This window comes from Hippocampus bargibanti, linkage group LG06 (assembly GCF_051943395.1).
Source record: "Hippocampus bargibanti isolate YZ-2025 linkage group LG06, ASM5194339v1, whole genome shotgun sequence".
In the NCBI taxonomy this organism is placed as follows: Eukaryota; Metazoa; Chordata; class Actinopteri; order Syngnathiformes; family Syngnathidae; genus Hippocampus; species Hippocampus bargibanti.
Genome location: NC_142739.1, coordinates 3,033,047 through 3,044,393, shown reverse-complemented (window position 1 = coordinate 3,044,393; position 11,347 = coordinate 3,033,047). Strand labels below are relative to the sequence as shown.

General features: G+C 41.0%; 1 protein-coding gene across 5 annotated transcripts in view; it reads left to right on the top strand.

The window, feature by feature from the left end:
• Positions 1–3,565: 3,565 nt before the first annotated feature.
• The window catches only part of dop1a (DOP1 leucine zipper like protein A), a 46,541-nt gene continuing 38,759 nt past the window's right edge, over positions 3,566–11,347 (top strand). For 4 of the 5 annotated variants that reach the window (XM_088998062.1, XM_088998061.1, XM_088998059.1 and 1 more), the window contains exons 1-6: positions 3,567–3,891; positions 6,861–7,056; positions 8,989–9,170; positions 9,253–9,423; positions 10,115–10,304; positions 10,710–10,808. In XM_088998062.1, coding sequence (XP_088854188.1) covers positions 6,919–7,056; positions 8,989–9,170; positions 9,253–9,423; positions 10,115–10,304; positions 10,710–10,808 — 780 coding nt within the window. In that variant the 5' untranslated portion in view covers positions 3,567–3,891; positions 6,861–6,918. Of the gene's footprint in view, positions 3,892–5,663; positions 5,747–6,860; positions 7,057–8,988; positions 9,171–9,252; positions 9,424–10,114; positions 10,305–10,709; positions 10,809–11,347 lie in introns of all 5 variants that reach the window. The other variant, XM_088998060.1, reaches the window with a different exon arrangement.

The following is an 11,347-nucleotide window of genomic DNA, read 5'->3' as shown; positions in this document are numbered from 1 at the left end:
AAGGACTGCGCCATGTGCGACCAGAGCTCGGACACAAACTGGGGGCCTCTGTCCGAAGTGATATCGGACGGCGTGCCGAAACGTGCGACCCAGGATGACAGAAATGCGCGGGCAATGTCTGTCGAGGTTGTGGAGGACAGGGGGACAGCTTCCGGCCACCTAGTGGTCCGATCGACCATAGTGAGGAGATGTGTGCAACCCTGCGAAGGAGGGAGGGGCCCGACCAGGTCCACATGGACGTGGTCAAATCTCCTGGCCGGAATCGGAAAAGTTTCTAGGTTCGCCCGGGTGTGCCTGTGGACTTTGGCGCGCTGACATGCCACGCATGCAGCTGCCCACTTCCTGACGTCCTTTCTTAACCCAGGCCAGACAAACTTGGCCCCAAGTAGTTTGACTGACGCCCGGACGCCAAAAAATCTGAATTACATTCAGACCTGCACCGTGAACATAGCACTGAAGTACATATTCCTGATTTTGTAGAACTCAATATATTTATTCTGTGTTTACTACTAATAGGTAAATTAAATGGTAGGGCGGAGCTGGTGAATATCTCTGAAGGTAAACTGTTATCTAGTGGGATGTGAATGTGTTATCATTTGATGTATAAAAACAACAAAACTGTTACAAAACAGACCAATGATGACTTTAGATAGCACTGGCCTGTGTCTTAACTTGTGGAGGAATATTAATTAATTAAATTAAAAGGAATATTAATTAATTAATTTACTGTTCCATTTTATATAGGGAAGGAAGACGTAAAAAAATGAAAGTAAAAAAGTGGACAGAAGAAGAAATCTACGCTGTGGAGAAAACCTTGATGGACTCCATCAGGTCTCTCAAGGTTCCAGGCAAAGACGAATACATGAACTAAGTTAAGGCTTCACCAGAAGAATTGAAAGGGAGAACTTGGAAGGGAGTTAAATATTTCGTGAAAAACCGCACTGTTAAATTAATGAGAATGTCCGCAAAACGCAGGTAAGGTTCGGTTCGAAACTAGGTTAAGGTTAGGTTTGGCAGCTGGAACAATGCATTGCTTTTATCTATGTTATATGTGTCATGTGCACTTGTTTCTGGCACATTTCAATACAACACAGAGACAATAGCTGTTATTTCAACATATTTTGTGTTTTTTTCTTGAATATTTGTCGACTTAACTTCTGGACACACCAATTTTGTCCAGCACTTTTATTTCAATCTTGAACGTTTTACACGCAGTTGTTAATATGAAAGCAATTTGTATTTATTTTCTTACCACAATGTCTTGAATTTTTGTAATTTCAGGTTAATGTACGTATTTCAATTATTAAAAAGATCGGAGGCTGCCATTGAAATTGGTACGTGAGCAGTGTTAGTTTACTTGATTCTCTTCAATCAATTTTATAAGATGGCGCCCGAGTAGGCAACCGTCAGCAAGTGCTCTCATGAACATTACTTTTTGTTGTTGTTTTTGTCTTGTTTTTGTGTTTTCTTTTGTCACTTTGTGTTGTTGTGCGTCGTGTGGAACGGAGATATGGATTGTTTTTCAGCATTTTTGGCCACGACATTCATCATGGAGGAGACTGTGCTGAGCAGTTGCGCCTTTTCAGCATATGCCAATACTGTTTTTGAATGGGAGGAATGTCGGTGCCCTTTGACTGTCAACGCTGGACAGCTATGGGGCGATTGTGGTTTTTTGAGCCTGTAATGGGCAGCATCTTCACAGCCCCACTTTGTTCAGCGGAAAGGTCGGTGCTGTTGGACAGTCTGCGGCTGGATGAATGCATGGCTTGAGGAGCCCGCGGTAAAAAGGAAGGAGCGTCAGCGCAGAGCTCCGATGCATATATGGAACTGGTTGGAATTGAAGTGGATTTATGAGGGACAGGAGATGTGAGACAATCAATTTTCGTCAATGGATGCTACAGCTGCGTGTTTGATTTCACATTTAGATTGTAGTCGACGCGCACATTCCACTATGATGTCCCTGATCCACTGGTTAAGAGATGCTTTGATCCTCTCCTCTTTCATCTGGAACTGCTTCGTGTAACAAAGAGGGTACAGAAAGTGCTTAAGAATGAATGACTCTCTGTGTCTTTGTGTTGTCATGTTATTTGTTATGTATTTTTTTTTTGTTTGTTCCTTTGATTTCAAGACGGCGCCGCAAGAGTGGCTGCCTTTCCAGCAGCTTCTGTATTTTGCTTTTCTACTTTCATTCCTTTCATAACTTTGCTGCTGTGAAATGTAAATTTCTCCACTGCGAAACTAATAAAGGCAAATCCAAATCCAATCCAATCCAATCCATACAAATCTAAACACTACACAAAGAGCACACCAAGTGTTGGAACACACATTTATGAAACAAAAATTTGCTTGCAGCACCAATGGGATGTAATTCACAGATAAATAATAAAGAATAGCACATTGAAAAGTCCAATACTGGATGGAGTCAAACTTTTGCTAGTGACAGAACCTGGCAGACCTACATCTGGTGCTTGATTATTCTGTCGGATATCGTGTCAGAAAATGGGAGGGGGCTTGGACCAAGTTGTGCATGTGAACAAAATACAGTAAAGTCTCGTTATATCGATATTCAAGGGAGTCCGAAAAAATATCGATATAACCGGGACTATCGATATATCCGATCCTGTTTGCATGTAATTTTCTCTGTGCGTGCATAGAAATAGTATCGATATAACCGGGACTATCGATATATCCGATATCGATATAACGAGACTTTACTGTATTTCACAATGTATGTGTTCAAAATTTAGAATTGTCAAAAAATATACGATCATGGCTCCTGCAAAACACAATTGCTGACCTTACAGGCTCTAAATCAGGGGTGGGCACTCCTGGTCCTGGAGAGCGACCCTCCTGCATGTTTTCCAAGTCTCCTTGTTGCGACACACCTGATTCAAATGAGGAGGTTCAATGTAAGGCTTCCGCAGAGCTTTGTGATTATGTGATTATTTGAATCAGGTGTATTGTAACAGGGAGACTTGGAAAACATGCAGGAGGGTCGCTCTCCAGGACCAGGAGTGCCCACGCCTGCTCTAAAAATTGTCTCTTGAAAAAAATAAGCTGGTATTTTTGGTTTGACATGATTCGTTAAGTCCCCACAGAGTTGCGAAAAACCTGGAAAAATGAAATCAAGAATTATGCCATTTTAAAGTTATTTCTGAGTGAGCACAGGCTAAAAAATGGGTCCTAAAATCCAATTCTTATGAGGTTCATAAAGATGTTTTTTTCTTTTTTGAAATTGGGTTCCCACGGGTCAAAACCGTTTTGCACACCATGTCCCCACCATGTCACAAAAACGTGTGTGTGTGTGCGTGGGCGCGCGTGTGTGTGTGTGTGTGTGTGTGTGTGTGTGTGTGTGTGTGTGTGTGTGTGTGTGTGTGTGTGTGTGTGTGCACGTGTGTTTGCGGGTGTGTGTTTATGGGCGTGTGTTTGCACGCGCGAGAGAGCGCGTAAAACCCTGCCAGGTCTTTTATCACGGATTTTGACCAATCATGTGCGGCTTCAAACGAAGGGGGTGGAAAAAAGTCGGCTCGTCAAGCGGCTCCCTCTTAAGAGCCGGTTCCAAACGTTCAATTCAAAGAGCCGACTGCAAGAACCGGATTTCGCGAACGACACATAACTACTTTGTACGTCCGATCTTTATCTCGTGGTTGATGATTGGCATACAGCAACAACAAACACCGAGGGAATGTGTACAATATATTTAGCCATTGCCTTCTTACCAAGAAATCGAAACATTGTGAAATAGGTGTCGGGCCCGTCCTCACCATCTCCCAAGCAAACTGTTAGCAAAGGTTAGCGCCTTTGCTAGCTTGTTACTGATGTGACAGCACATTTAATCCACCCAACTGGGTGTCGATTTGGAAGACACTTCTTGTCCGCTAAACTACGACGGTAAGATACATTGTAAAACGACGTGATGCAGTGTGTGTTAAATGTCAAAGCATGTTACAGTTAAAAATGTTAACTGTTCGCCCTAGCATCCACTGATGTAAACAGACATTAGGGACTGTATAGGTGAAGCCACGTTTTACTGTCTATATAATTAAATGCTTTTGGATTTAAAAATCGATGAAAACCGTGTGAATACTTACATTTGACTGGGTTAATTTTAAACCAAAAGATGTCCCCTTTTTTAAATGTGCATCAATTGGCTTCCAAAATATCCATGCCACGTTCTTTTTGTCCGATTAAGTCTCGTTAAAGCGGTTTATTTATTCGAAGAGGGTACTGATATTTTGACTCCATCGTTGTGTTCCCAAAGAAAAGGTTTTTGACTAGCATTGGGCACCTTCAAAATGAAAGTTGTCCATCCAAAGAATGCTCGTCAATGCCTTGCATTTAAAATAATGTTATAAAATAGCTATCCGAACTTTGTTTCTTGATGCTATTCTGAGACAGTTTTCATAATCTCCGGGTGAAGCCATCGTTTCCTGACCACTGAGAAGTTATTTTGTAACATAACTGTACCATCAATTCAACCATTTATGCGGATTTACTCTCCCAATCACACTTGGGGACAATTTAGAGTAGTGATTCTTAACCTGGGCTCAATCAAACCGTAGGAGTATGGTGAATCGGTATCAGAGGTGAGACAGGGACTCTGCCATGGAGGGTAAAACACCTCCGACTGAACATGTCAATTAGTTGTGACAGACCTGTTTCTCCATTCCTGCATGTATTACAGTGCAATCAGTGTTGTGGGAAATTTAGTTCGCTTCATAAGTAAATATGTGACTGATGTCATCGTACGACCAGGCCAGGAAGCTTGAGGGTTCTTCGCAGTATCCCTGCTGTTCGCAGCACTACACTTTTCTGGACTAAGACACTGTATCCGATGTTGTTCCTGGGATTTGTTGCAACCACTCATCTCATTTGGGGGTCACTGCTCACAGGATCGTTGCTCGGTCATTCTCCACTATCTTTGGAGGTGTTTCCAATTTTGACATTGGGTTAACTGCTTGAATTCGGTCCCTCAAAGAATATTAAGAACCACTGTTTTAGAGTGTTGTATTAAACCAGACATGTCCAGCTCCAGGCCTGGAGGGCCACTGTCCTGCCTGTTTTCCATCTGACCCAGCTGCAACACACCTGATTCAGATGATCAGCCCATCAGCCAGCTCTGAAGCAGCATCAAAACAGTCATGATGATTTGAACCAAGTGCGTTGCTCCCGGGAGAGCTGAAAAACAGGTAGGACAGCGGGCCCTTGAGGACCGACTGTGGACACCCCTGTATTAACCTGTCATGTATTTTTGGGAGTGTGGGAGGAAACTGGAGTACCCGGAGAAAACCCACGCAGGCATGGGGAAAACCTGCAAACCCCACACAGCAAGGCTGGAGCTGGAATATAACCATTTTCCTGCCCTGTGAGGCGAGCGTGCCAATTAATTACCGTGCTATGTATTAGTCAGATTGCATTTACCCTTTCAAGGTCAGCAGTCATGACAATGGACAGCCTATCATGTTAACAAGTTGCATGTTATCATTTTTGTACATGAAAGGGTTAATTTGCCAACTGTATTTGGTTAAAAAGGATCCATCCATAATATGGCATTATTACGCCCATGTTATGGAGTTTTGATGTGACTGCTCAAGGTGTCCAACGTAAAGGAATACTCCGGTCTAAATTTTAAATTGACAATTGTTTCACCTGTTCTCCAGCAGAGTACGCCCTTGGCTTAATTTTCAATGACCTCAAATTCAGGCAACCTGGACAACAATCATATAATGTTCACCCCCCATTAAAAGTATGTATTGATATTGATTCTGGTTTTTTTCAACTCTGAGTTTGCAATTACTTTGTGAAAATATAAATATTCCCTTAAAGGACAACCACCGTCACTTTTTTGTTTCCTAACTGACATCAGAAAAACGTTTTATAGCATCTAAAATGCCCAAAACACGCAGTATGATATTTTTAGTCAAATGCAAAACACCAATAAAAATGACTTAGTGTCTAAAAAGTACTTCAATTCAAAACCGGAAATGGTCAGTTTCAGAGGTTCCCGCCCCCATGTTCGTTGTGTCACGGCAAGACGCCTTGCCTTGCTCAAGAATCAAAACAATGGCTTCAGATTCAGAGAATGTGCTTTCTTGTTACTCATCCAGTTAGGAATATGATTGAAATAGTTCTGAAGAAGAAAGCATACATGTTTGCAATCGATTAAATAATTTATTCCGTGTCATTTTGAGGGGGGGGGGGGGGGGGGGAATGTCGCACCCAAAAAAAGGCAGAAACTGACGACAAAATCGTGTAAGGAATTAATCGGGCCATTTCCACAGGCCTTACATAGAGCTTTGCCGCCCTCATCTGCCTCTTTTTGGTCCTACACGACGTTTTCAGACCAAAGTACAGCAAAATGCATTGACGTGATGGAAGGACTGCTACAATGTGTCATTTTTTTCGGTCAGGGGCCTTCCTTCAGTGACGTAGGGTGAGGACTCGTCACCAACTCAAAAACAAGACTTCCGGAATATTTAGCGCGAGTCTTAAAATGTAAAATATAGCTATATGCGGTGGAATCATTGTAGAATACGCTTAGAAGTGATTTGAAGCCATTTTACAAATTATGGACACAACTTGTCTGGAGACGTTGGTTGTCCTTTAAGAGGTGTTTCCTCACTTTTCTTTTCTTCGACCTTCCTCTTCTTTTCCTTTCGGCTTTTCCCTTCAAGGGATCACCATAGCAAGACCTACCTACTGTCTAGTTATAAAAGCGTTACTAAATATATACTCCTGTGTTCGATACGGTCATGTTTGCTTGGATTGGTTTCTTTGACTCCTGTTTGTATTAGGCAGTGCCACCAAACAGTCACTTTCAATAACTAATCAACTGTGTTTTCATTGTGTCCTTTGCACAGGTGTTACGCCCACATGCATTCCTGGTTTTTAACAGAAGAACAATAGCCACCAAATAGAATGAACGCAGAGGAAGTGGAGCTGCTCGGTGACTCAAAGTACAGGAACTATGTAGCAGCGGTGGATAAAGCCCTGAAGAACTTTGAGTACTCAAGTGAGTGGGCAGACCTCATCTCTGCGCTGGGCAAGCTCAACAAGGTAATGATCTGAGTTTGTAAAAAAATTCACTGCATTTGCTCACAGGCACTGCACTCAAAACACAAACATTCACATTAACTTTCAGCCCCAACCAAAGCCCGTTTCCTCAATTAATCACCCTTAAAGGACAACCAACGTCACTTTTTTGTTTCCTAACTGACATCAGAAAAACGTTTTATAGCATCTAAAATACCCAAAACATGCAGTATGATATTTTTATTCAAATGCAAAACAACAATAAAAATGACTTAAAGTGTCCAAAATCTGCAAAAAAATTGAGCTGAGAATTGGGCATTTTCAGAAAGTCCCACCCCCGGTTCGTGACGTCGCGCCAAGACATCTTGCATTGCTGGAGAATCAAAACAATTGCTTCAGATTCGGAGAATATGTTTTCTTGTTACACATCCAGTTATGAATATGATTCAAATAGTTCTGAACAGGAAAGCATACATGTTTGCAATCGATTAAAGAATTTATTCCGTGCCATTTTGAGGCAACATTGGGGAGAAATGTCTCACCCAAAAAGAGGCAGAAAATGGCCACCGAGCTCCTGTGAGGAATGAATCGGCCCGTTTCCACAGGCTGATCAATTCCTTACATGGAGCTTGGACGCCCTCTTCTGACTCTTTCTGGTGCAACACGAGGTTTTCAGACCAAACAAGCATTGTTATGATTGAAGGACTGCTACAATGTGTCCTTTTTTCTCTGTCAGGGGCGTTCCTTCAGTGACGTCACGTACGGACTCGTCACCAACTCAAAAACAAGACTTCTGGAATATTCAGCACGAGTTTTAAAACGTAAAATATAGCTATATGCGGTGGAATCTATGTAAAATACGCTGAGTAGAAGTCATTTGAAGCCATTTTACAAATTATGGACACAACTTGTCCGGAGACGTCGCTTGTCCTTTAAATTGACACTGGTGGTTTGTAATTTGAATGATACTCACACACTACTTGAAGAGCAGACATTGTGTCTGCAAACTGAATGAGAACCCTGACGTTCATGGTATAGTTGCAAGGTCACAGTAAAAGGAAATGTCTTTTTATGAAGGTGCTCTGATTAATTGAAATATGATTTTACTTTATCTACCAAAAATACAGTGGGTGGCAGTATTTTTTTCATAAATTCCATCTGTTTCGCCAGTGTAAGTCATCATATCTTATTTGTATCTGTATTTTAATAAGGGCTCTCACTTTCATTTTCATTGTTAAATGCATCGATAGGCTATTGATCAAGCATGGTATGTGTTGTTTACAGATTCAGTGTGCATATACCATTAATGTCGTTTCATCTGGGAACGTCTTTTGTTGTGGAAGTTATACATCACAGGTGTCAAAGTCAAGGCCCGCGGGCCAAATCCGGCCCGCCACATCATTTTTTCGGCCCGCGAAAGCAAATCAAACTTGTTAAATTCCATGATGATTGCTAAAATCTGATCCGAAATTTCATATTTTTGGATGTCAACCACAATAAAAGTCATTATTCTTGACTTCAGATTTGAAAACGAGTTATTCATTAATTTGCTGTGTGCTCTATATGTAATATTTGAAGGGATTTAAACATTCTAATGGGTTCCCCAAATTCATAACGGCCCTCGAGAGGAAACCATAACTACAATGTGGCCCGCGGCAAAAAATGACTTTGACACCCCTGTTGTAGATGGAGGGTGTCAAAAAGTAATTAAAAGCCACAATGCAATTTATAATGCATTGCATTGCACTCTACTACATTTGTGCAAATTCACAACATTTTTATCAATTTGCACAATTCAAATATGTATGTTATTTTTTTACTTTTTTTGTTCATCAAGAATATGCACAAGGGAAAGGTTGAGAACAACTCTTCTGAAACAAAAGGGACAGAGAAAAACAATCTGATCTGAAAACGGCTGACATTAAAACTCAGGGCTGTGCTTCGTTGTCCTCCCAGATATTGCAGAACAATGCAAAATATCAAGTGGTTCCCAAGAAGCTAACAATAGGCAAGCGGCTGGCCCAATGTCTCCATCCTGCCCTGCCCAGTGGGGTCCACCGTAAGGCCCTGGAGACCTATGAGATAATTTTCAAGATCATTGGCCCCAAGAGGCTGGCGAAAGACCTATTTCTTTACAGGCAAGTGTTGCTTTACAGTGTTAGTGAACCGACACTGGTCACATTGAAGGCAACTCATGTCACATCATCTTGTACCCTGCAGCTCTGGGCTCTTCCCTTTACTCACCAATGCTGCCATGTCCGTAAAGCCTGTGTTGCTGGGCCTTTATGAGACTTACTACCTGCCTCTTGGCAAGACCCTGAAGCCTGGTCTACAAGGACTCCTCACTGGCGTATTGCCTGGGCTCGAGGAAGGATCTGAGTTCTATGATAGGTGAGAAAACCTGATTCTGGGCTGAATGATTTTGGAAAGTAATCTAACACTCAAATTTATCTTTTTTATCTCCTCAAAATTGCAATTGTAATTTAACATCCAATTATTTTTCCAAAGTTCTCTTTTTTGTTTTTAAACAAAACAAGCAATTAATATATCTTTCTTAAAATAAGCAATATCAGATGATTGCAAATTGTTCAACCATAGTTGTGTTAATGGATCGATGAATGTGGGAGGAGAGTAATGGGAGAAAGCACTGGTTTTATACTGTGTGAAGCCATGAAAATCTTGAAACGCTTGAAGTTTCTTGTCATCCATTGTAGCTTATACTCCACACACACTAGAGGTAATATAAAAAAAAAACATCTATATCTGTCTTTAGTTAATTGTGTACACTTACAATAACTGAATGCGGAATTAATCCATAACCAGAAGTTGTAGGACTCCTGAAGCAAAATGTATTATTCAAAGAAAAATGGCATTATCTACCACATTTCAACTTGCCCACCCATCAAGCCGGAAAGACTAATTAGAATTGACAAAGTTCAACTCATGTGGTCACCGGTCATGCTGCCATGCCCAAATCATCGTACGTAAAAGCCTGTAAGAATTTCAATTGTGCCTTTTCTTTGTGTGTATAATAGTTTTTATAATCAATGCATTATGCCCAAGCACTGTATCTTTGGTGCAGAACCAACAGCCTTTTGGAGAAGGTGGCAGCAGCAGTTGAGCAGTCGGCATTCTATAGTGCCTTATGGGGCAGCATCCTCAACAGCCCTGCTGTGCGTCTACCGGGGGTCTCCTTTGTCCTGTTGCACCTGAATCGTAAGCTCTGCATGGAAGACCAGCTCTACGTCATAGGCAGTGACATTGAACTCATGGTGCGTGCTCAATTTTGCAGAATACTTCATGAGAGCCATCTTTCATCACATAAAAAAAATCTCTGATGAATGGGTATTTCAAGCCACTGCACCACATCACCAAGACAGCATGCCATTGGTCTTAACTTGATGATTGTGAAATTTGCTGATACTCATAGTTTAGATTGCATTGTTTTCCCACAATATAAGCCTTCACACCACATTCTGTGTAGATAATTATTAGTCACCACTAAAAGCATTACTGTAGTCAAATTATTTTTAAAATCTTGTAATTCTAATCAAAGGCCACAATCTAGTACAATTCAACTTTGATGAATGAAACATTTTTAGAAATCAATGAGTCGGTAATTGATAAATGTGTGTCCATCCCTTATGTGTCTATACATCTGATTATTTTCTGAACAGGTGGAAGCTGTCAGCACATCGGTCCAGGACTCAAGTGTGCTGGTACAGCGAAGCACTTTGGACCTCATCCTTTTCTGCTTCCCCTTCCACATGAGCCAAGTGAGAAAAGTTTTTGATACAATGTGGATCAAGACTCCAGGCCTTTGCACAAATTTCATTTTGATTGGCATATGTATTTTATTGTTAGAGTTGAATATCCAATTCAGTGCCAGATAGAACTAGTTTTACTTACCGTAATTTCTTCAATATAATACACTTTAATGTATAACACGCTCCCCTACATTTACCTTTCAAATGCCGGATGTTCTCTCTATCTGTGTGTTATGTGATTTATGACCCTATTGTTAGGACAAACCCACTCTCAACTGACCGTAGAAAACAAAACCTATGTTATTGATATGGGTGTGTATTTTTCACAAAAGCCAATTTGATATATTTATGGATGAATGGGTTATAATTTGATTCAATGATGTAAAATGTTACCAATTTTATTGAATTCAATTACATTTTATTGGAAATGAGTATATCAGAGGGATAACTCATATTAGCGGTTTTGGAGAGAAAGTCAGAGAGGCCGTACTAAGATGGTTTGGACATGTCCGGAGGAGAGTGAATAAATATATTGGGAGAAAGATGCT